Here is a 26430-nt window from a genome sequence, read left to right on the forward strand (position 1 = left end):
GAATCGTACTTCAAAGACAGAGCAATTTCCATGTCCCACAGTGTTCACTTTCTCTATCTCGGTATATCAATTTCAATCAATCATACATTTCTGGGTTGGGCAGAATTAATGCCACTAACATGTTGATATTACCTGGATATCTGATTAAATACCCCAAGCTGTGGAAGGATGAATAATCCTCTCCCACTCAAGTTTTACTAATGAATAAATCTAAAGCAATGTTGCTCACTTGTAACAAGTGTCTTCCATAGACAGCAGAACTGATCAGGCACACAGGTGGGGATGACATCAGTCAGAGCAGGACTGCTCTTCCATGGCTCAGACTTTCAGTTCTCCTCAACTCATCAGTTAGTGCCCAAGGTTAAGGAATTAGGCAACTCTCGAGAGGGACTGTGTCTCTAATCAATCCTGTTGCCTATATAAAACAACAGTCAGAGGTGAGCACATTGTTTTTATCTATTCACAAGTAGGATGAATCAGGCACTCCCAAGCATAGGGCTAATCAAACTCTATACTTTTCAAATTTCAAGAGTTGTCCACACTGACAGAATGCAAGAGTTGCTAGCTTAGAGGGACAGACTGACCAGAACAGCTTGTCTGCTCTGAAGCTTGATACAGGAAGTAATGTGAAGTAAAAGTGTAGAGCGAGAATCGTGTCACTGCTCTGCAGATAGTAACTAGCAATACAGACTTTAGCAGAGCTACCATCACTGCAGTAGCCCTGATCTGATGAGTCTTCACTCTGAAGCTCAGAGGAGCATCTCCTTGCTCATAACAGAACTGGATGCAGAAAGCTAGCCAATTTGCTAGAGTTCTTTTTCCAACTGGTGTGCCAGTCCTGTTGACAAAGGAGACAAATACTGTAACTGCATTGAGATAGAACACCAACTGTTTGAGAAGTGGGAAGGAGTCTATTGAGATCAGTAGGATACCATGAAAATCACAGTACTTGGCCTCTGCTGGAATTTGAGAAGGCTATTCACAAGAAGAGGCACTGGTGAAAATGAATACAGGAAGGACCAGGTTTAGGGAATCAATAATGCACCCAGGGCTACAGGGTGGAAGAATTAACCTGTAGAGTGGAAATTAGGATATTTTAGCTGGTGCAAAATGGTCAATCAGCGGTGTCCCAATTTTCAGAAAATGGAATTGAGAAGCAGTGTGCCCAGAGACTACTTGTGGGGCTCAAGGACTCTGCGAGCTTTATGACTCTTTGGCTTCGAATTCCAGGAATGTAAGATGCTTGAATGTGTATTAAGTTGGCTATGACAAAGTTCTAGATCTTTGCTGCCTCCTGGTACAGCAGCAGAGAGTCTGTTCCTCCTTGTTTGTAACACTGCCACCTGGTTGTCCATGTGTATTAACACTAATGAATCTTGAAGAATGTACAGGAGGAATACCCATAGCAGACAGTTAATCGCCCTATGATCCAAATGGTTGATGCAGAGAGACCTCTTGAAATGTAACCAACTTCCTTGGGCATGATGAGCATTGACGTGAGCTTCCCAGCTCAGGGTCAATGCATTTGTAGTCAGGACCGACTGATATTGGCTCTGCATAAAAGGAATTCCTGCACAGATATTGGTTCTAGAGGTCCACCACTGCAACATCAGCAAAAGTGTCAAGATAGTAGGTAAAAAAACTAACAAGAGAGACTGAGATATTCGATTCCTTTGGAACTTGAGGTCCTACTGAGAACACCCTTTTGAGATAGGCGAAAGATTCAGATGGAGAATTGCAGATACGTCACCCAATATCTGAAGATAAGCCCTGGCTATAACCCGGGCTGCTGTTTATATGGTGTGAACCTGGGAAATGAGAGCCTAATATTTTGTGTCTTCCAGCAGGCCCAAGTTTGAAGCGTGTAAGGTAGCTAGTGCCTTGGAAACGAACAGTGTTCATCTACAGTAAAATAGACTTTTGAAAGTTGATCAGAAAACCAAGAGACTGGAGAAGCCACACAGACTTGCTCACCAGAGCTAGCACTTGCGCTTCCAAGGAGCTACTAGGAGACATTCTTTGAGGTGATGGAGGTGAGCTATTACCACTACCAGAATTTGAGAAGACCTGGGGCAGAGGACAGGATAAACAGGACTTTGTACTGAATATGACTGTCTGGAGACACCTAGCCCTCCACTGCCCTAGGTACAAAATAAGTACCTGTAGATAATTTATGGGCCCTTTTACTAAGCAGCATAGGTGCCTATGCACGCCAAATTGGAGTTACCACCCGGTTACCGTGTGGCCCTTGCGGTAATTTCAATTTTGCCGTGCGTCCGCTACTATTTGCGTCTGAAAAATATTTTTTATTTTCTGGCGCATGTTAACGGACATGCGCCAAGTAGCATTTGACGCATGTAGGTCATTGCCGCCCAGACTCTTTACCGCTAGGTCAATAGCTTGGGTGGTAAGGTCTCAGACCCAAAATGGACGTGCAGCAATTTTGATTTTGCCGCACATCCATTTTCGGCAAAAAAAAAAAAGCGGTCTTTTTTTACAGGTGCACTAAAAAATGGATCGCTGTGCACCAAAACCCGCACACCTACCTACCACAAGCATTTTTCAGTGCGCCTTTGTAAAAGGACCCCTTATTTATTTACTTTACTTATATCCCGCCTTTTTCCAAAGCGGATGACAAAATCAACATACATAATCAATAACAACATAAAACATAATTAACAATAAAAACATCAATAAAATTCTTCCAGAAAAAGAAAAAAAAAACCCCACTACTTACAATACTCTCATTCCTCCACGAAGGCCTTTACAAAAAAATAGTCTTCAAAAAAACTTTTAAACCTTTGACTATTGTACATACCTTACATATGCAGGCAAGACATTCCATGTAAATGGACCCGCAATCGAAAAAGCGTGCATCTTTGTCTGTACATAATGATATGATTTTGGGGAAGGTAAACAGAAAGGTGGTATATCAAATCCCATCCACTTTCCCTTTCCCCTACCTTCAGTAGCTGAGATGAATTATAATGTGCATGTAGATGTCCTTGATTTCCTGCATATCGAGACAATTCCCTTTCTTTAGAAACAGTAAAATTGAGGGATGTGTTCATCTTGAATTTCTCCTTGTGTAGAAAAAGGTTGAAGTCATAAGAATAGCCAAACTGGGTCAAACCAATAGTCCATCTGAGGTCCAGAAATGGATGCATCCCTCATGATTTCTTTGGAATTATGAATTACCAAGAGGAGAAATCTTGATTTCTCTCTTGCGGAGAAAAAGGCTCTATGGCAATGGACTGTAATAGAAGAGAAACCTCCTCTTGTAAGAGGCTGGCAATAGAGATGGGGAGGTGGATTCAGTGCAAAGGTTGATGTGGTGGTGATCTGAGAAGCCTGAAACAGTAACTCTTGAATTATTCTCACAAACCAGGAATCTATAGTGATGGTCTGCCAGGACTGGAAGAAATAGAGAACATAATCCCCCACAGGAAGGGCAAGATCTGTATCCTGTAGAAGTTGTGAATTATGAAAAAGAGAAGGTCTTCAAAAGGAATGGTGGGTCACTGACCTTGTGGCGATTGTTTCTGATAAGAAAAACTTTTATTTATTAAAAACTTATATTCCGATCTATTGCAAAAGGTTCTAGGCAGTTTACATAGTTACATATATAACAATACAATTGTTCTTCATACAGGCAACAAACAATTCTCACACATTCTAAAAAAACATAGATTAGCAATTACCAAACATTTACTCATCAATAATCGTCATGAATACTCAGACTGGAGATTAAACTCCTTCTAAGGCCTAAATAAATAGCAGTGTTTTAAGTTATTTTCTGAACGTCATCAGGGTTTGCATTTCTCTCAACTTTGTCGGAATTGCATTTCAAAGGAGAGGACCTGTTATATAAAACATTGAATTTCTATATTCCTCCAATTTTATCACTTGATGTGAGGGAACATCAAATAAGCGTTGACTACCAGTTCTCAATGATCATCTGGGTTGATATATGTGTAATTTTGAAGTTAACAAAGGAGACACCTGCCTGTTATAAACTTTGATCATCAAAGGATCTTAAATTTAATTCTATGAGAAACTGGGAGCCAATGCAGCTCTCTCAACACAGGAGAAATATGGTCAAATCTCAATTTACCAGTTAGAACTCTTACTACAGAGTTTTGTACTACCTGTAGTGCTTGCAACTGGCTCTTTTTTTTTACTCCAAGCCATTAGCCTGTTTCAATAATCAAAACATGGCATGATGATACTCTCAATGACCTTTATAAAATTATTACAGCTAAGGTTTTCCAACGTTCTCAGCACACGTTTTTTTTTTTAAAGTTACAGCTTTGATCACATTTTGCACATGCCACTTTAAGGTTAAAGCAGAGCCCATTATTACACCTAGGTTTCGAATCTTATCCAAAATAGGAACTGAGACAAACCCAAAAGCAAATTCAGAAGTATGCTGGTAAAACTCTTTAAAGTACTGGTAGAAAGATGTTTGTCTAACTGAATTTCCAGAGGAAGGTGGCATGGTTTAGACAATGAAGGGTAGAACAGTGGTCTTTTAGAATATCAAAATGTCTCTTTCACTTTGTTTCCAAAGTGAAAAAGACCGCAGTGCATCTGTCAATCTGTCTTCATTAAATCCAAGGCACACAGCCAAGCCAATCTGGCTGCAATTACAGAAATGGAAATCCTAGCCAAGGTCTCAAAAATATCAAAAAGTGGTACGTAAAGGTGAGTACCACACTCATCTGTCTCTGCTAGTAAGGCAGATGTTTTTGAGACTGCAAGGAACAGCTTGGCAAGAAAACCTGGACTTTTTAGAAAGCAGTATTATGTACTAGACAAGATAGAATTGATGCACTGCTTCCTGAAAAACCACTTTGCCACCACTCACCTGGCATTTGAGCTCATCAATTTGCCCCTTAAAATCACATATAGTTTGCGTTAGGACCCCGTTCTGATCCATGATTTTAGCCAATTTATTGTTCGGAGTGCCAAGCAGAGCCTCAGTTATCTGCCTGACCATTACCTCCATATTCAACTGGCCACATTCCCTGCCATCTTTGGGTCAGTTGGCATGTGTGGCTGTGGGCTTATCCTTGTTAAGTTCCCCCATTTTGTAGCCATTTCCACACAATTTTGCAAAAATTTCTGTCCATAAAAGAAAAAAAATAGTGGATAAAGTAGAAAAAGGTAAGAAAACATGCCGATGATTATCAACAAGGGTTGATTTAGAGGGGATGCACTGGAGCAGAAAAAACACTGCTCCTCAGCTCACTACACCACATGTCTTCCTTCTCTGGTTTGTATTTTTTAAATCAGCCAGTTCATCTTCTGTTGTGACAATTCTCTGTTCAGCATAATTTGCCCTGTCACCACCTAAGTTCTGTTCACACCACTTCTCTGCCTGCTTGTATACAATTCAACATCTTGGCAAGCAAGGTAATACCAGACTATCTCCTGTAGAATCCATTCCAGCAACATGTTCTGACCAATCTTCATGCCATCTCGACTTGCACACTTTGCCACAGTTGTTGCCGGTCTAGATGATTTCCCTCCCCAGGCCTGACATACATCAGATACTGTGAGTGTCCCTTAACTCTTTATGGAGGAAAATTAGTTAAATCATCCCAAAGGGTCTACTTTCAGGGCCAACAGGTTGGGCGCCAAGAAGAAGCATGCCTTTCCCTAAGGCGATGATAATCACATGACATACCTACTACTCCACACACCCCTCCCCCCGTGTGCAGTTTGACACACATGTGAACATCGTCCATGCGGTGAGAACATAAGTACATAAGTACATAAGTAGTGCCATACTGGGAAAGACCAAAGGTCCATCTAGCCCAGCATCCTGTCACCGACAGTGGCCAATCCAGGTCAAGGGCACCTGGCACGCTCCCCAAACGTAAAAACATTCCAGACACGTTATACCTAAAAATGCGGAATTTTTCCAAGTCCATTTAATAGCGGTCTATGGACTTGTCCTTTAGGAATCTATCTAACCCCTTTTTAAACTCCGTCAAGCTAACCGCCCGTACCACGTTCTCCGGCAACGAATTCCAGAGTCTAATTACACGTTGGGTGAAGAAAAATTTTCTCGATTCGTTTTAAATTACCACACTGTAGCTTCAACTCATGCCCTCTAGTCCTAGTATTTTTGGATAGCGTGAACAGTCGCTTCACATCCACCCGATCCATTCCACTCATTATTTTATACACTTCTATCATATCTCCCCTCAGCCGTCTCTTCTCCAAGCTGAAAAGCCCTAGCCTTCTCAGCCTCTCTTCATAGGAAAGTCGTCCACTGAGCTAGAAGATGGAGAACCAGTTTAGGGATCAAACTAGAAAGGAAAGACAACTTAAGATCAATCTGGAGAGGAAGGAAAGAGCTAATAAAAAAAAGATGGCAGGAAACAGAGAGAACTATTAGGGTACTTCATCCATCAGTAAGTGGAAGCCCCTCCAGTGTTCATGTTGCTGCTGGCTATGGAGCAAGAGCTATGCATTACCGTATGGGAAACCTGGTCTAGATTTCCATACTCAGCTTTTGCTCCTTGGTTCATCAGGGTTGAAATATTTGGTCAAAGGCAGCAATTTTAAAATGCAAAACAGAAGAATCCTAGTAATCATACAAAAAGTGACATCTTTAGGGGCAATCTATGCACAGTATCTATGTGGCACCTATAGTGTGTAGTGCTGGGATCCATGCCCAACTCTGGGCACAAGGATTTATGCTAATTGAAACCTGGTATAACTCCTCCACGAATGAGTTAGGCATGGATCCCCCAAATTCTATAATACTGCATGCATCTTTAGTAAACCACCCCTGACCCACCCATACCCCTCCCATAGCCACACCCTTCAGTTGCACACTATAACACTTGCGCGCACATCTTTATAGAATAGCATTTATAAAGATGTACATGTAAATCCTAACTGGAGCCAATTAACTAGAATAATTGGTTTAGCACCCATTCCTAGTTATTGGCTGATTACTAATTAAAAAAGCACACCCAACTTGGGTGCGTGCCTATATAGAATGCGAGAGAGGGGCTATGTAAGATATAGCACAAATTTATAGAAATGTTTAGGCAAATTTTTGGAATTCACACATGTGCAGCGGCCTGAGAACCAGGGGAACTGGGCTCAATCTCACTGCAGCTCCTTGTGACTCTGGAAACTCACTTAACCCTCAATTACCTTCACGTACAGAATAGTACCTGTATATAATATGTAACTGCTTTGATTGTAACCACAGAAAGGCAGTATATCAAATTCCATCCCCGTTTTCTTGTGTGCACACCTATGTGTATATATTCCAGTATTCTAATCATTTATGGGTGTCATCTGTGCATAAATGTTAGCAGTTCTTTCCAGAACTACCTCGTTACTGGCTACTGAACGCCAGACTATTGGTTACAGTTCTCAGCCAACAGACTTTTTGCTGCAAGGCTGAGTTGGACAGGAGACAGGTAAAATATGTGTGGGGGTGGCTAATTCTGATTAAGCTGGAACCCAAAGAAGCAGAAGAAACTGCGGGGCAAAAACTCACCACACATTACAAATTGCTATTGCTGTAAGGTGAAACTAAAACTGGCAAATAAACAACCAATCAATCATTTCCACGCTATTCGAGAGCTATAGGATTTTCTACTACCTCCATTGACCTTTTGTAGTCACCAAGTGAAAGAAACAGTATCCAATCCACATATCAGAATCGTCATCTCCTTCTCCCAGCTGACGTTTGAACTGAAACAAAGGCAGAAAGTAAAGTTGCTTACCATAAAAGGATTCTCTGTAGACAGAAACACACAAGTGGATGGTTTCCTACAACAATGGCAACACAGATATCTCTCTCTACCTCAAAAAAACCCAAATCTGTGCTTCTCAATCTTTTTTTATGGCCATGACCCCATGATAGCAAACAAATAATACTAACATCCCTGGAGGTGTAGAACAATGATGCATTTATGGAGAGCCCACCCAGCTTGTGACCCCCAAATATGGGTTTTGTGACCCTATTGGGGTCCGGACCCACAGTTGGGAAGCTCTGACCTAAATGCTCTTCAAACTACTGTAAATGTTTGTTGTTTTTTTCTGAGCACTCGAGGGACTGCTCATACAGCCATAATTCACAAGTTCCCCGGCTTAGTGCTGAATTTAGGAGCTGATCCCCCGGAAGGTCAGAGTATGTGTGTCTGATATACAGTATCATATGGTTTCTAGAGCTGCCATTACTGGCAAGCAATTGTTTTCTCCAATAAGAAGGACGGAATCCCATAGCTGAAACACAGTAAATGATGGCAGATAAAACTTGCACGGTCCATCCAGTTTGCCCAACAAGGCAGCCAGAACCACAACTGCCATTCTGTTCAGGTTAAAGTCATTCATGCTTAAAACACTGGTTGGCCATTTGTCATCATACCAACCACATATGGAAGTTAAATATAATGGATTCTTGCGATAATATCCCCTGTATTCTATATGGTGCTAAAAGATATGTACTAAATTTTGCGCACAATGCTGAGATGTGTGCGCATCTTAACTGCTTAACAAGCCACTTAACACCAATAAATGAGCATTAACAATTACTGGCCTCAACTGGGAGTTGTGCATGCATCTCGCTGCACGCTATTCTATAACACTGTGTGCACAAAACTCATGGCGTGCAACCCAAAAGGGGGAGTGGCCATGGGAGGGTCTTGGGTGTTCTCACAAGATGCACACAGTGTTATAGAATTTGGGGGATCCACACCTAACATATGTGCCAGGTTTTACACCAGGTTTTAGTTGGCGTAAATCCTTGCGACCAAAATTTGGCATGGGAATTGGCTCCAAATGGTATGCAACTTTGAGCACTGTTTATAGAATAGTGCCCTGCACCAATTTTTCTCAACACCATTTTTTCAGCACTATTTATTGAATCTAATCCTATATGTGCAACTCGAGGGGGAGGGGGAGGGGGAGGGGAAGACGTCTTAAATAGCAAACTAAATATTGTTAGCAATACTTTGGTTATAACATATATGTTCCAAAGTATCTCTCCTGATCCATGTGTGTCAGTCTCTCGCCCCCTTGCGCATACTACTCTTTTGGATTTCTAGACCCCAAGTGCACCACTTTGCACTTAATTCAATTTTACCTGGCAAACATTAGACCATTCTTTGAATTTTTGTAGATCCCTTTCTCATGTTGTCCACTCCCTCTGGTGTATCTACTCTGTTACAAATCTTGGTGTCATACATAAAAAGGCAACCCTTCAGCAATGTCTTCACAAATATGTTGACTAGAATCAGCCCCAGTACTGATCAGTACTTACTTTTATATCCTCTGAGTAAAATTCCATTTACCACCACCAGCTGCCACCTTGTCAGCCAACCAGTTTCCAATCCAGTTCACCACTTTGTGTCCTAATTTTAGCCCACCAATTTTATTCATGAGCTTTCTAAGGAACCGTGTCAAAGGCCTTACTGAAATTCAAGCAGACTACATCTAGCATGAGTCCACTATCCAATTCTCAGGTCACCCAGTCAAACAAATCAATCAGGTACATTTGGAATGATTTTTCCTTGGCAAAACCATGTTGCCTCAGATCCTGTAACCCATTGATTCCAGGAAATTCACTATCCTTTCCTTGATGAGCGCCCCCATTAGCTTTCCAACCTCTGAAGTAAGGCTTACCTGCCTGTAGTTTCCCACATCTTCTCCGTCTCCATTTTTGTGAAGAGGGACCACATCCACTCTTCTTCAATCCCGCAGAACCTCTCCCGTCTCCAAGGATTTATTAAACAAAGCATTAAGACCCATTAGACAGGTATTTAAATTCGCAGCTGACACAAAATTATTCAGGGTCGTCAAGTCGCAGGAGGAGTGTGAAAGATTACAGGAGGACCTTGCGAGACTGGGGGATTGGGCGTCCAAGTGGCAGATGAAGTTCAATGTTGACAAGTGCAAAGTGATGCATGTGGGTAAAAGGAACCCGAATTACAGCTATGTCATGCAAGGTTCCGCATTAGGAGTCACAGACCTAGAAAGGGATCTGGGAGTCATCATTGATAACACGTTAAAAACTTCTGCTCAGTGTGCTGCGGCGGCTAAGAAAGTGCACAGAATGTTGAGTATTATTAGGAAAGGGATGGAAAACAAACACGAGGACATTATAATGCTGTTGTATCGCTCCATGGTGCGACTGCACCTAGAATATTGTGTCCAATTCTGGTCGCTGCATCTCAAAAAAGATATAAAGGAATTAGAGAAGGTGCAGAGAAGGGTGACGAAAATGATAAAGGGAATGAAACGAGTTCCCTATGAGGAAAGGCTGAGAAGGTTAGGGCTCTTCAGCTTGGAGAAAAGGCGGCTGAGGGGTGATATTATAGAAGTCTACAAGATAATGAGCGGAATAGAGCGGACAGATGTGAAGCATTTGTTTACACTTTCAAACAACAACAAAACCAGGGGACACAAGATGAAGCTAGAATATGGTAGATTTAAAACAAATAGGAGAAAGTTTTCTTTATTCAGCATGTAGTTAGACTCTGGAACTCATTGCCGGAAAATGTAGTGACAGCAGCTGGCCTTACTGAATTTAAAGGGGGTTTGGACCGATTCCTGAGGGAAAAGTCCACTGAACTTTATTAAGAATTAAAATTTTTTTTGTTGGTTTTGCCGGGTTCTTGAAGGTAAAATTATGTATCATACCTGATAATTTTCTTTCCATTAATCATAGCTGATCAATCCATAGACTGGTGGGTTGTGTCCATCTACCAGCATGTGGAGATAGAGAGCAAACTTTTGCCTCCTATATGTGGTCATGTGCTGCCGGAAACTCCTCAGTATGTCGATATCAAAGCTCCATCCGCAGGACTCAGCACTTAGAGAATTACACCCACGAAGGGACACTCTGCCCAGCTCACCACCGCCGAAACGGGGGAGGGGAATTAACCCAGCTCTGTGTGGGGGAGGGGAATCCGTCCAGCTCATCCCCGCGGAGCGGGGGAGGGACACCACACCCGCCGATGCGGGGGGATCTGGCTTATCCTGCAACCGCAACCGCGGGAGGAGCTGACTGACCCTAACACCGCCGAAGGGGGAGGGGTACAAAGCTGCCCTACAGCCGCACGAAGCGGGAGGGAGTGCCGGCAGAATTTAAGTCTCAATCCAGCCCCGTAAAACGGAGGAGAGAGGAATGCAGCAGCTCACTGTAACACAAACTCGTCTCAACTCTTGAAGAATCCAAGTGAAAAAACTTGAACACGAAGTCCTCCTGAAGTAACTGAAGACTAAACTTGAACCTAAAATTCAACCAGAATATAAACAGTACAGATATCTGGGAGGGGCTATGGATTGATCAGCTATGATTAAAGGAAAGAAAATTATCAGGTATGATACATAATTTTACCTTCCATATCATCATGCTGATCAATCCATAGACTGGTGGGATGTACCGAAGCAGTACTCACCCAGGGCGGGACATTGAAATCCCTGAACTCAACACTGAAGCTCCAAACCGGGCCTCCGCCCGAGCAGCCACAGTCAAGCGGTAATGTCTGGAGAAGGTATGGGCCGACGCCCAAGTTGCCGCCTTGCAATCTCTTCCAAGGAGACGGACCCGGCCTCTGCCATCGAGGCCGCCTGAGCTCTAGTGGAGTGGGCCTTCAACTGAATAGGCGGCACCTTCCCCGCGGCCACATAAGCCACTGCAATGGCTTCCTTGACCCATCTTGCCACTGTAGGCTTAGCAGCCTGCAGACCCTTACGAGGACCTGCAAACAGGACTAACAGATAATCCGACTTCCGGAAATCATTGGTCACTTCCAAGTATCTGATGATGACCCGTCTCACACCCAGATATTTGAGAGCAGAAGACTGTTCTGGGTAGTCCTCCCTACGAAAGGAAGGGAGACAGAGCTGCTGACTCACATGGAAGCGAGAAACAATCTTGGGTAGGAAGGAAGACACTGTGCGAATAGTCACTCCTGCCTCAGTGAACTGCAGAAAAAGCTCTCGACAAGAGAGTGCCTGGAGCTCGGAAACTCTTCTGGTTGAAGTGATAGCCACCAAAAAGACTGCTTTCAACGTCAGGTCTTTCAGAGATGCCCTCGACAAGGGTTCAAAAGGCGGCTTTGTAGGGGCTTAGCACCAGGTTGAGATTCCACGCAGGCACCACTGAGTGCAGAGGAGGGCGCAGGTGATTAACTCCCTTGAGGAAACGCACCACATCTGGCTGCAAAGCCAGGGAAGCACCCTTCAGGCGGCCCCTGAAGCAAGCCAGGGCCGCTACCTGGACTTTCAGGGAACTGAGCGACAGGCCTTTCTCCAGACCTTCTTGCAGGAACGCCAGCACTGAAGAAATTGGAGCAGTAAATGGAGAAAGTGAACCTGCTTCACACCACGCTGCAAAGGTACGCCAAACCCTGGCGTAAGCAGTAGAAGTAGAGCGCTTCCTCGCTCTCAGCAGAGTGGCGATGACCTTGTCTGAGAAGCCCTTCTTCCTCAGACTCTGCCGCTCAATAGCCAGGCCGCAAGACCAAAGGGGGAGGGATCCTCCATCACCACGGGACCCTGATGCAACAGGCCCTGCTCCACTGGCAGTCGCAGAGGTTCGTCCACTGAGAGCCTGATCAAGTCCGCATACCAGGGACGTCTGGGCCAATCCGGACCCACCAGGATTATCCGGCCCGGATGCTTTGCCACCCAGTCTAGCACCCTGCCCAACATGGGCCAGGGCGGGAACACATAGAGAAGCTCTTGTGTCGGCCACTGTTGGAGAGGAGCATCTACTCCCCGGGATCGAGGGTCCCGTCCTCTGCTGAAAAAGCGCGGCACTTGGCAATTGGCCGATGACACCATCAGATCTAGGCTCGGCTGGCCCCAGCGCTTCGTGATGTCCAAGAACGCCTGAACAGATAGCTGCCACTCTCCGGGCTCCAAGGTATGGCGACTGAGAAAGTCCGCCTTGACATTCATGACTCCGGCAATGTGGGCCGCTGACAGCTGTTCCAGGTTCGCTTCCGCCCTCTGGCATAGATTCATGGCCTCCTTGGCTAGAGGGGCGCTCTTGGTACCTCCCTGGCAGTTGACATAGGCCACAGCCGTGGCATGTCCGACAGGACCTGTACTGGCTTCAACGCCAGTACCGGGATGAACTCCAAAAGCGCCAACGAATGGCTCTGAGTTCCAGGAGGTTGATAGACCACTTTACCTCTGCAGGAGACCAGAGCCCCTGCGCTGTCCTTCCCAAGCAGCGGGCTCCCCAGCCCGACAAAGAGGCGTCCGTCGAGACGACAATCCACTCCGGGGTCACCAGAGGCATTCCTGCAGACAACTTGTCTGTCTGCGTCCACCAGCTCAGCGCCTTGCGCACTGCTGGGTCCAAGGGAAGGCGCACAGCATAATCCTCCGACATCGGAGTCCAGCGCTGCAGCAGAGAGTGTTGTAGTGGTCTCATATGAGCCCTGGCCCAGGGCACTACTTCCATCGTGGCCGTCATAGAGCCCAACAGCTGCACATAGTCCCAAGCCGAAGAGGAGAGGCTACTAGGAACTGGTCCATCTGAGCCTGAAACTTGACAATCCGATTGTCTGGCAGGAACACTCTGCCCACTTGGGTGTCGAATCGAACTCCCAGATACTCCAGGGACTGAGTTGAGCGCAGCTGGCTTTCCTCCCAGTTGATGATCCACCCCAGGGAGCTCAAAAGAGCAACCACCCGGTTCACAGCTTTGCCGCACTCTGCATCAGAGGGGGCTCGGATCAAGCAGTCGTCCAGATAAAGATGGACTTGTACTCCTTCCTTCCTCAGGAAGGCCGCGATGACCACCATTACTTTGGAGAAGGTCCGCGGAGCAGTAGCCAACCGAACGGGAGGGCTCTGAACTGGAAGTGTCGGCCCAGTACTGCAAAACGCAGAAAGCGTTGATGAGGAGGCCAGATGGGAATATGCAAGTACGCTTCCTTGATGACCAAGGATGCCAGGAACTCTCCTGCCTTCACTGCCGCTATAACAGAGCGGAGGGTCTCCATGCGAAAGTGCCTGATTGACCCTTAAGGTCGAGGATAGGCCGTACAGAACCTCCTTTCTTTGGTACCACAAAGTAAATGGAGTAACGTCCCTTGCCAAGCTGATTTTCTGGCACCGGAACGACCGCACCCAGGCGGATCAGATTGTCCAAGGTCTGCTGCACTGCCACAGCTTGACCGGAGACTTGCAGGGAGAGAGTACAAACCCGTCTCTTAAGGGTCGGCAGAACTCTAGCTTGTAGCCGTCTCTGATGACTTCCCGCACTCAAGCATCTGAAGTTATTGTGATCCACTCGCCCAGAAACGAGGACAGCCGTCCTCCAATCTGCACTGGGGCGTGGACCAAGGCCCCGTCATTGGGTACGAGACCCTAGGGGAGGACCGGAGGGAGCACCTCCCGGACGGCGGTCTCTGCGAAAGGAATGCTGCTTGGGGGAGAAGTTCCTCTTGCAGGAAGAGGTGGCAGAGGAGCCCGACCTGCCCGGGCGGTACCGATGGGCTTCCTGAAACCGTCCTCTGGAGGTACCGGGGCGAGAACTAGCCCGAGCCCTGACCTCTGGTAACCTCTTGCCCTTAGACGTGCCGAGATCGGTCACAATTTTGTCCAGCTCGACCCCAAAGAGCAGCTTGCCTTTAAAAGGCAATCTAGCCAGGCGGGATTTAGAGGTGTGGTCCGCAGACCTATGCTTCAGCCAAAGCCACCGCCGCGCAGAGATTGTCTGGGCCGTGCCTTTAGCTGAGGCCCTCAAGACATCATACAGCAAGTCTGCCAAATAGGCTAAGCCCGATTCCAGGGCCGGCCAATCAGCCCTCAAGGAATGATCCGAGGGGGAAGCCCGCTGCACCATAGTCAGGCACACCCTGGCCACATAGGAACCGCAAACTGAGGCCTGCAAACTTAAAGCAGCCACCTCAAAGGACGACCTTAAGGCCGCCTCCAATCTTCTGTCTTGGGCGTCCTATAGGGCCGTGCCACCTTCCACCGGCAACGCCGTTTTCTTAGTCACCGCAGTGATTAAAGAAACCACGGTAGGCCACAGATAGGCCTCACGTTCACTTTCAGGCAAAGGATAGAGGGGGACATAGCCCTAACCACTTTAAGGCTCGCTTCCAGGACATCCCACTGAGCCGAAATTAAGGTGTGCATGGCATCATGCACGTGGAAGGTTCTATGCGGGCGCTTCGTCCCCAGCATAATGGCAGAGCCAACAGGGGCTGAGGGGAGACGTCCTCCGGAGAGGAAATCTTCAAAATGCCCATGGCCTGCATTAACAGGTTGGGCAAATCCTCTGAGCTAAAGAGCCGCGCTGCAGAGGGGTCATCCGCTCCATCCGAGCGGGGATCCGTCTCCTCCAAGGAATCCGCAAAGGACCGTTGGGAGAACTCAGATACGCTGCCCTCATCTACATCGGAGGAGACAAAGTCCTCCAAGGCCTGGGAATCAACCCGAGGGCGTTTACCTCCGGGGGACTCAACCTCTTTACCAGACGAGGGAGCAGGGGCAGCGTTTTGAATAAGGAAGGCCTGATGCAGCAGCAAAACAAACTCGGGGGAGAAACCCCGCATACTGTGCACTTCCGCAGCCTGGGCTACAGCCCTAGACGCACCCTCAACCGGCGCTCGCAAGAGCGGGGGAGAGACATGCTGTGCATCCAAGATGGCGTCCGGCGCGACACTCCGCGAAGGAGCCGCGCGGGAAGAACGGCGCTTAACTTTAGCCGCTTGTGCCGTCGCCCAAATTAAGGGCGTTCATGGCATCAATGTCTCCCACCTCAAGGGCGGCCCAAGAAGAAGCCGTCCGAGCCGCGTGGCCAGCCAATATGGCGGAGGCGAGCCGCGGGGGATGGGCGTTTATGGCGGGAAAAACCGCCACACCGGAGGAAGGACCGGGACACTCATCGGTCACGAAACTGTCACCCAACAAGGGCGAATCAGACTTTAAGACCCCGCATCCCCTCTAGAAGCGCAGACGCGATCCGGGGAGCGACTCTTTGCGCCCTCGCCCTCCGACGCCATAGGCCACGTGGAGACCAATCGGGGAACCCCCTGCCCGCTATAAAAGGTAAAAATTACCTGCTGTCCGCTCCGAGCTGTAACGACCTGGTGTCCCAGTGAGTAGCTGCAATAAACGTTTAAATAAACGTCGAAATAAACGCCTTTAAGGACGTTCAAAATTTTTTTTTTTTTTTTTTTTAAACGGAGCCAGCAGGAGGGGGGAGAAAAGGAGGGACCTGGCGCCACCAGGTTTGCACTTGCTCAAGAAGAGCCCTCAACCCCAGGCACTCAACAAAACCTAAAAATTAGGCTTGGAGGCCTAGCCAGAGCTGCTGCTGTGTGTGACCACCACCTGCTGAGATAGAGAACATACTGAGGAGTTTCCGGCAGCACATGACCACATATAGGGAGGCAAAAGTTTGCTCTCTATCTCCACCTGCTGGTAGATGGACACAACCCACCAGTCTATGGATTGATCAGCATGATGATATGGAAGCCTGGATTGGCCACTGTCGGAGACAGGATGCTGGGCTTGATGGACCCTTGGTCTTTTCCCGGTATGGCAGTGCTTATGTACTTATGCTTATGTATTTATGTAGAACCTCTCTGAGCTCCCTCAAGATTCTAGGATAGATCCCATCTAGGGTCACAGCTTTGTCCACTTTCAGTTTTTCAAGCTGTTCATAAATGCTTTCTTCTGTGAACGGTGCAATATCAATAGCATTCGGATATGTATATTTATTAGCCAACCAAGATCCTACACAGGGATTTTCTTCTGTGAAGACAGAAGTATTTGTTAAGTACATGTGCTTTTTTTCTTATCACTCTCCACATAGTGGTTCACAGCAATTTTAGCCTTACAATTCCATTTCTAGCCTTCCTTCAATCGCTAATATACCTGAAAAAGGTCTTGTCACCATTCTTTATGGTTTTTAGCCATTTGTTCTTCCACCTGTTTTTTTACAAGCAGTATTTCTCTCTTTGCTTATTTCAGTTTTATCCAGTAATCTTTCTGTGTTCTTCTTCTTATGTTCTTCTGTTTTTCATGAATGCCACCTCTTTTGCCTTTATTTTGTCAGTCACTTGTTTTGAGAACAATATCGGTTTCCCTTATCTCTTGTTTTGTTTACCTTCTTTTAAAAAAAATCTACTGCTGATTTTATACAGTAGCACCTTTCAGTTCAAACACAGATTCTCCACAGCTCTTATGTCCTTCCATCTCATCAGCTCTTTCCACAGGTGTTCCCTCATTTTACCAAAGTCAATACACTTACAATCCAGGACTTAGAGCTTTGTGTGTCTGCACTCTGTTTTAGGTCTTACACCAAACCATACAGTGTGATGATCATAATTGCCCAGGTGGGCACCCAACCAGACAATCTTCTGCAAAAGGACACACTGTCCGTATGGAAACTCCTGAGTCAGAAAAGTAGAGAAAGGGATCGCTGCAAGAGAGCTTGAAGTTCTGAAACTCTCTGTGCTGACGAAATGGCAACAAAAATACTGCCTTTAAAGTAAGATCTTTGATAGTTGCTGAATGAAGGTGTCCCGTTCCGGGCCCTTACCTGGCGGTCCGCGGGCCGGAGCGGAAGGCTGGGTCGCCCGTGGGATGCGGGGCGACGGGGGAAGAGTGCCACGGGGATCGCCGCAGCCGCAAGTTGCCCCGAGGCCGGCGATCCAGAAGAACTAACGCCGGCCTCGGAGAAGGAGATCCGCCGGCCAAGATGGCGGCGCCGGCGTCGGCGTCCTCCTCGCTGCAGCGAGACCAGCGAGGAGGCTCCGCCCACTCGCACCGGATTGGCGCATCCGCGCAGGAGCTCCGCCCATGGACGGGAGGACCAATCCGGCCCTCCGCTGCCGGCCGGGGCGGAGAGGATTGGTTCCAGCTGTTCTCCAGCCAGGACGAGCGGGCGATTTAAACGGAGACACGGGGGGGATCCAGTGCTTCCGTTTGTTGTTTGAAGCCGTCCTGCTAGCCATTTCCAAGGCTGTGTTTGTTTCTCAAGACAGCTAGCCGTCCTGCTAGCTATTTCCAAGACTGTGTTTGTTTCTCAAGACAGCTAGCCGTCCTGCTAGCTATTTCCAAGACTGTGTTTGTTTCTCAAAACAGCTAGCCGTCCTGCTAGCTATTTCCAAGACTGTGTTTGTTCTCAAGACAGCTAGCCGCCCTGCTAGCTATTTCCAAGACTGTGTTTGTTCCTGTCAGCAGCTAGCCGCCCTGCTAGCTATTTCCAGTGAGGGCGGGGGTTGTTATTCGTACCAGCCTCGCCGTCCTGCTAGCCACTTCCTCCGACTGGGCCCGTGCCCAGTGCTCAGTTAGCCGCCCGGCTCAGCTACGCTCACCCAGGACTCCGTACCCATATCCAGCCAGGCCAGCCACCACCCCGGGGTTCCAGCAGTCCTGCTGGCCGCCCGCAGCTGAGGGCTCAACCCTCGGTGAACGGCGGTCGCCGCGGGTGAAGATTGGGGTGCTTGGCTTCTTCCCGGGCCTAGGGGAGCTCGGGAAAACTCGAGAGCTCACCAACACCAGAGTGACATCAGAGCCGCGACAGAAAACGGAAGCCATGAGCTCGCCGACGCAACCTGATCTACGGGACCTGGCCAAGGTTCTCCAGCAGCAACAGGAACAGCTTAATGCCCTGTCTGGGGCGCTCCAGAATGTATGTTCTCAACTTTCCACGCTTCAGGTACAGAACCAGGCCGCTGCGGTCCAAGGGGCCGCAGCGGCCCCGTATGGGAGGGTTCCGCGTGGGACCTCGGTTCCCTGAACCAGCACGCTACGATGGGAACCCGGGTGGTTGTAGGGAGTTCCTCAACCAGTGCAACCTGGCCTTCCGGATGCAACCGGAGGCCTTTGCTTCGGACCAAAGTAAGGTGGGCTACATGGGCCTTTGTGGAGGAAAGGCCCAGGACTGGGTGGCTCCCCTGAACGAACAAAATGATCCCATTTGGAGGATTATAACGAATTTCAGCGCCGGTTCCGGATGGTGTTTGACCTTCCGGGAAGGCCCTCCTCCGTGGCATCGGAACTGCTCCGGATTCATCAGGGAGAAGGTACGGTGGCCGACTATGCCATCCGGTTTCGTACCTTAGCCACGGAGCTGCGTTGGAATCGGAGTCCTTGATGGCCATTTTTATGGAGGGGTTACAAGAGCGAATCAAGGATGAGTTGGCGGGACGGGATATTCCCGGACAATTGGATGCCCTCATCTCACTCTGCATACGGGTGGACACCGATTCCAGGAGCGAGCCAGAGCCCGGGCGGAGCGGCAGAAGTGGGCACGAGGGGCCCCCGGACAAACAAAGGGGTCCTCTCGCCAGGGAACCGGGACACTACGGAGCCCGGGGCCGGGGAGGAGGAGCGATGGTGATGGGGGCAACGGTTGACTCCTGCCGAAAGACAGCAACGACAGTCTAATGGACTGTGCTTCTATTGTGGGAAGGCTGGGCATTTCCTCCGGACTTGTTCCATCCGGCCGGGAAATGCGCTCCCCAAGGCACCCTGAGGGGAGGGTTCTTGGGGCACTCCGCTCCCCTACAGGACACTTTGATCATACTACCGGTGACCTTACAGTGGCAGGAGGCCACGGTTCAGACCCAAGCCCTGGTGGACTCGGGGTCAGGGGGCAATTTTATTGGGCTCGAACTGCTGCAGCAAATGGGGCCCACGCCCCCCGGAGGACAATGCTGCGGATAACCTCCATCCAAGGAACTACCCTTCCCCAGCCAGTCACTGAGATTACTCCTATGTTGGGACTGCAAGTGGGAGAGGACCATCGGGAGGAGGCCGAATTCTTAGTGTTATCCCGGACCATCCACCCTGTGGTTCTGGGATTGCCGTGGCTACGATGCCACAACCCGGTTATCGACTGGACCGGGGAAAGATTCAAGCGTGGGGTAATTCCTGTCAAGAGACCTGTTGTAAGGGTCGGGCTGGCACCTGTCCAGCTTTAAATATGTCGCCAGGGGAAGGACCGGGTGAACTGGGCTCCCTGCCTATGGAGTATAGAGACTTTGCTGATGTGTTTAGTCCCAAGGAGGCGGAGGTACTACCGCATAGGTCTTTTGACTGTGCTATTGATCTGAAGACGGATACGGTACCCCCACGGGGCCGACTGTACAAACTGTCCCGAGCAGAGTTCAAGGCAATGCGAGATTATATCCATGAGAACCTACGGAAAGGGTTCATTCAGCCGTCTACATCCCCAGCCGGGGCAGGGTTTTCTTTGTTGCCAAGAAGGATGGGTCCCTGAGACCGTGTATTGACTATCGGGGATTAAATGCCATCACCGTGAAGGATCGGTTCCCGCTGCCGCTCATTCCCGAGCTCTTGGACAGACTGCAAGGAGCTCAGATCTTCACGAAGTTAGATCTGCGGGGGGCCTACAATCTAGTACGAATCCGGTCAGGGGACGAATGGAAAACGGCTTTCAACACCCACGAGGGACATTTTGAATATCGGGTGATGCCGTTGGTCTCTGCAATGCCCCTGCGGTGTTTCAACGTCTTATCAATTGTGTACTAGAAGAATTGCTAAATTCCACGGTGATTGTATATCTGGATGACATCCTAGTTTACTCTAAGGACCCCAGGGAGCATCCGGGTCATGTGCGTGCAGTGCTGCACCGCCTACGTCAAGCCCATCTATTTGCTAAGCTGAGTAAGTGTGCTTTCCATCAGCGATCCTTACCCTTTTTGGGGCATATCCTGCTTCCAGGGGGATTACAGATGGAGCCAGACAAGCTCCAAGCCATTCGAGAGTGGCCTCAACCGAAGGGCCTGAAGGCTTTGCAACGATTCCTGGGCTTCGCCAATTACTATCGCCAATTTATTCCCCAGTACTCCAGGTTGACCCCCGTTGACGGCGCTCACCCACAAGAATGCGAGGGTCAGGGATTGGCCGCCAGAGGCGCAAGCGGCTTTTCGTCAGGTAAAAGAGGCTTTTGAGTCCGCGTCATTCTGTTGACCCCGACCCTGAGAAACCTTTCATTGTAGAGGTGGACGCGTCCGCCCTCGGGGCCGGGGCGGTCATTTCTCAAATCAACCCGAAGGCCGGCGTCAACCGTGCTCCTTCTTTTCACGTAAATTCTCTCCAGCCGAGCGGAACTATACGGTAGGGGATAGAGAACTCTTGGCTCTGAAACTAGCACTGCAAGAGTGGAGACACTTGTTGGAAGGAGCGGAACACCGGTTCACGGTCATCACTGATCATAAGAACCTTCTATACCTCCAAGAGGCCCAGCGGCTGAATCCCCGACAGGCCCGGTGGTCATTATTCTTTGCCAGGTTTCATTTTCAATTAGTGTTCCGGGCGGCCTCCCAGAATACCCCGGCAGACGCGCTCTCCGGGCTTTTGAGGTACCAGAAGAGACTAAGGAGACTCATCCGATGTTAGACCCCGCTTGTGTCAGTGCAGCCACAGGAGAGGTTGCACAAATCCAGAAATTCGTGGCGGCCGCCGATCGGAGAAGGGTTCTGCAATGGGGGCACTCGTCTAGATGGGCCGGGCACTTCGGGTACCAAAAGACACTCCGATTCATCACGAGACATTATCGATGGCCACAGATGAGGCGAGATATCCTCCAGTTTGTTACCTCGTGCCCGGTATGTGCCCGAACCAAGTCAGTAGGAGGACCCCCCGTGGGAGACCTACAACCACTGCCCGTACCGACCAGTCCCTGGTCGGAAATATCCATGGACTTTATCACTGATTTACCTCGTTCCCAGGGGCATACCGTGATCTGGGTTGTGATAGATCGGTTCTCTAAAATGGCTCACTTTGTTCCGTTCACGAACCTTCCGTCGGCCGCCTCTCTAGCCCAAGCGTTCATTCACCACATTTTTCGACTACATGGATTACCCACTCGGATCATCAGTGACCGAGGACCCCAATTTACCTCCCGCTTCTGGAGAACTTTGTGCACGGCCTTGGGGGTAGAGAACCACTTTTCATCCGCGTACCATCCTCAAACCAACGGCATGGTGGAGAGGATTAACCAAACCTTGAAAGGGTTCTTACGAGCCTTCGTCAACCAACGACAAGATAACTGGGCTTCTCTACTTCCCTGGGCCGAGGTCGCCTATAACCACAGTGACCACTCATCCTCAGGGCAGTCCCCGTTCTTCCTGGTATATGGGCGACATCCTCGACTTCCAGGGCCGTTCCCGGCGACTGCCATGAACCCGGCGGGGGACCAAGTCGTAGCCGACCTACAAGAGGTCTGGAAGATGGCTAGGGAACAATTACAGAGGACCGCGACCAAGGACAAGCTCTTTGCTGACCGCCATCGGCGGCCCGCCCCCGTGCTCCAACCAGGACAGAAGGTATGGTTAAGCACGAAACATCTGAGACTTCGAGGGTCTTCTCGAAGACTGGGACCTCGATATGCGGGACCATATGCAATCCAGGAACGAATTGGGCCAGTAACGTATCGATTGCGGTTACCCGGCACCCTACGAGATAACGCCTTCCATATCTCGCTATTGAAGAGGTTCCGGGAGTCCGGGTGGCATCCGCATCCAGCCCAAGAAGAAGATCTCCAGGTGGCCCCGGACCCGGAGTACGAGGTAGGAGAAGTTCTCGACTCAAAGTGGCGGCGGGGAAGACTGTATTATTTGTTATCATGGAAATCTTTTGGCCCCGAAGATAATTCCTGGGAACCCGGCTAATGTGCATGCTCCAGACTTGGTCAAAGCCTTCCACGCCCGATATCCGTCCAAACCCGGGCCCCGGAGGAAGGGGTCTTCCGGGGAGGATACTGTCCCGTTCCGGGCCCTTACCTGGCGGTCCGCGGGCCGGAGCGGAAGGCTGGGTCGCCCGTGGGATGCGGGGCGACGGGGGAAGAATGCCACGGGGATCGCCGCAGCCGCAAGTTGCCCCGAGGCCGGCGATCCAGAAGAACTAACGCCGGCCTCGGAGAAGGAGATCCGCCAGCCAAGATGGCGGCGTCGGCGTCCTCCTCGCTGCAGCGAGACCAGCGAGGAGGCTCCGCCCACTCGTACCGGATTGGCGCATCCGCGCAGGAACTCCGCCCATCGGACGGGAGGACCAATCCGGCCCTCCGCTGCCGGCCGGGGCGGAGAGGATTGGTTCCAGCTGTTCTCCAGCCAGGACGAGGGGGGATTTAAACGGAGACACGGGGGGGATCCAGTGCTTCCGTTTTGTTGTTTGAAGCCGTCTTGCTAGTTATTTCCAAGACTGTGTTTGTTCTCAAGACAGCTAGCCGTCCTGCTAGCTATTTCCAAGACTGTGTTTGTTTCTCAAGACAGCTAGCCGTCCTGCTAGCTATTTCCAAGACTGTGTTTGTTTCTCAAGACAGCTAGCCGTCCTGCTAGCTATTTCCAAGACTGTTTGTTTCTCAAGACAGCTAGCCGTCCTGCTAGCTATTTCCAAGACTGTGTTTGTTTCTCAAGACAGCTAGCCGTCCTGCTAGCTATTTCCAAGACTGTTTGTTTCTCAAGACAGCTAGCCTCCTGCTAGCTATTTCCAAGACTGTGTTTGTTTCTCAAACAGCTAGCCGTCCTGCTAGCTATTTCCAAGACTGTGTTTGTTCTCGGCAGCTAGCCGTCCTGCTAGCTATTTCCAAGACTGTGTTTGTTCCTGTCGGCAGCTAGCCGTCCTGCTAGCTATTTCCAGTGAGGGCGGGGTTGTTATTCGTACCAGCCTCGCCGTCCTGCTAGCCACTTCCTCCGACTGGGCCGTGCCCAGTGCTCAGTTAGCCGCCCGGCTCAGCTACGCTCACCAGGACTCCGTACCCATATCCAGCCAGGCCAGCCACCACCCCGGGGTTCCAGCAGTCCTGCTGGCCGCCCGCAGCTGAGGGCTCAACCCTCGGTGAACGGCGGTCGCCGCGGGTGAAGATTGGGGTGCTGGCTTCTTCCTGGGCCTAGGGGAGCTCGGGAAAACTCGAGAGCTCACCAACACCAGGTGACATCAGAGCCGCGACAGAAGGGGCTCAAAGGGGGCTGACTGAAGAGCCTTAAGAACCACTTGAAGTCTCCAATGAAGACAAATATTGCGGAGAGGGGGACACAGATGAGTGACTCCCTTGAGGAATCACACTATACTAGGGTGAGCAGCCAATGAGGCATTCTGTATCTTGCCTCTATGATATGCCAACACTGCCACCTGAATCTTGAGCGAATTGAGAACCAAGCTTTTTTGGAATCCCTCCTGAAGGAAGGACAAAATCTGAGACAAGGAAGCAAGAAATAGAGAAACACCATTCTGTGCAGACTACAGAGTTACACGGGGACAGAAATCTAACCCATCCCCCACCTCAAGTAATCTCCTTCATCCCAGCCTCTGGCCCGCCCTGCCCTTGCCATGCTGTGGTCACCTTGACCTTCTTCCAAGCCAGATTCTATAAGCAGTAAAAATACCAGTAAAAGTAACATAAATTATTTTCTTCCGTACTCTGCTAAATACCAAATTAAGATACACATATCCATGAACAGCATGTCCCCTCTCCTCTCCATCCCCTTCTTTCTCATATGCTATTTCCCCTTTTCCCTTCCCCACTCCTACGTCCCCTTTACCAATCTTTTTCTCTCTTCCCTGCACCCGAACTCCCTCCACCCTTTTAACAAAGAGGTCAGATAAAACAGGAGATATGTGGGCTGAAGCCAGTAAGCGGAGATTGCCGCCACACTGGTTCACACAAAACAATAGCAAACACTATTGAAAACAATAGCAAAAAGATTATTAGAAATAAGGGACTTTTTTTTTTTTTTACAGTTATACCACACATTCTCCTAAGCAAATTCAGGTTCAATGTAGCTTATGTTTGAAAATGCAGTGAGAAAGAATAATAGAATTCAGTTATATCATGGAAGCAAGTAGATAGATATGTCTGAAACATTTAACAAAGTTGAGATTAGCATCTATACCCAACCGGGTAAGGAAAGTGCATTTTTATAATATACAACTGCAATCCACAAAACAAAAGGAGTAAGTTCCCACATGCCGTCTTTTCTTTTGATGTAGGCACAGGAAAAAAAAAAGATTTTAAATGCTCCCAGGTTTCAACCTAATTCATGTTTAAATGTGGGATATAAATGTCATAAATAAGTAAATAAATAAATAGATTAATAGACAGAAACTTTGAATGTTGAGCACCTGATTCTCATAACATGATGTCTGTTTTAGTGGCCCTTTACCAGGAAGAAAAAAATCTCTGCACAAATGTAACAGTGCTAGGGTGTCCCTTTAACCAGCCCTTTCAAATGACACACTGATTATGATTTATAACAAATTACTACTTTAGATATGAAAAGTTATTCCGTTATTATACTGCCTCTGTGAACATCCATATGCACAAGCCAGCATGTTTGAAAATATAAGTGAGATTAAATAAAAATGCCATCAACAATAATGAACAACATGGATGCAGCAGCTCATAGCTTTGCTTGCTTTGAGTGTACAGTGATAACGGCTGTGCAAGGAAGAGGAAACAGATACTAACCTTGCTTTTTTACAGTTCCCTCCCTCCTTCCCACATGACTCCAGACCACTCCTCCAGCCCTGGGTGCCCTCCCGGCACATACCTCAAGCCACTCTGGTGGTCTAGTGGCTTCTTCAGGGCAGAAAAGATCCCCCACCTTTTCTGCCCACTGCCGCACCACTTCTTTAAAATGGCTGTCGAGACTTCCAGCGGAGGCCTCACAAGACTTCCGCAGAAGTCTTAGCAGCCATTTTTAAAAAGCAGTGACAACAAGAGGTTCAGCTGCAGCGGGCAGGAATGAGTGAGGATCTTTCCTGCCCCAAAGAATCCACTAGACACCAGAGTGGCTTGAGGTATGTGCAGGGAGGGCACCCTGCAGCTCAGGGGAGGGGAGAGGAGGCAAAGATCGGATCACCATGCATTCCTGCGAGGACCCCACAAGACCTCAATCACGCCCTCTCAAGAGCCAGGCCATAAGACCAAAGTGGGAAGGATTCTCCAGTAATGGACCTTGGTGCAATAAGCCTGTCTGTGCAGGAAAAGTAAATAGAGGAGAGATTTGAAAACGGATGAGGTCCACATACCAAGGATGTCTTGGCCAGTCCAGAGCTACGAGAATGACCTTCCAGGGATAACGCGCAATCCTATACAACATCCTTCCCACAAGAGGCCATGGAGGAAACACGTAAATGAGGCCATCCGACGGCCAAGGGTGTACCAGTGCATCCATTCCTAGGGAGTATTTCTCCTTGAAGCGGCTGTAGAATTTGTGTACTTGCATACTGAGTCTGGATGCCATGAGCTCCAGAACTAGAAGGCCCCACTGTGTGGAAATGAGGAGAAATGCAATCTTTGGCAGTTGCCATTCCCCCAGGTCCAGAGACACTCTGCTGATGAAATCCACTTGCGAGTTCAGTGAACCCATTATGCGAGATGCTGAGATCACTGGAATGTTCAATTCTTCCCACTGAAAAAGAACATGTGCCTCCTGGTTTAGA

At 48.7% G+C, this 26430-nt stretch overlaps 1 protein-coding gene across 2 annotated transcripts in view; it reads right to left on the reverse strand.

Annotated features, from left to right (window-relative positions):
* Nucleotides 1–26430, reverse strand: part of TTC26 (tetratricopeptide repeat domain 26) — a 391044-nt gene that overhangs the window by 259979 nt on the left and 104635 nt on the right. Inside the window, exon 1 of one of the 2 annotated variants that reach the window (XM_030207135.1) lies at nt 7634–7651. The exons of the other annotated variant lie outside the window; for it this stretch is intronic. Coding sequence (XP_030062995.1) covers nt 7634–7639 — 6 coding nt within the window. The 5' untranslated portion in view covers nt 7640–7651. Of the gene's footprint in view, nt 1–7633; nt 7652–26430 lie in introns of those variants that run through there. 2 annotated transcript variants of the gene reach the window in all.

This window comes from Microcaecilia unicolor, chromosome 1 (assembly GCF_901765095.1).
Source record: "Microcaecilia unicolor chromosome 1, aMicUni1.1, whole genome shotgun sequence".
NCBI lineage: Eukaryota > Metazoa > Chordata > Amphibia > Gymnophiona > Siphonopidae > Microcaecilia > Microcaecilia unicolor.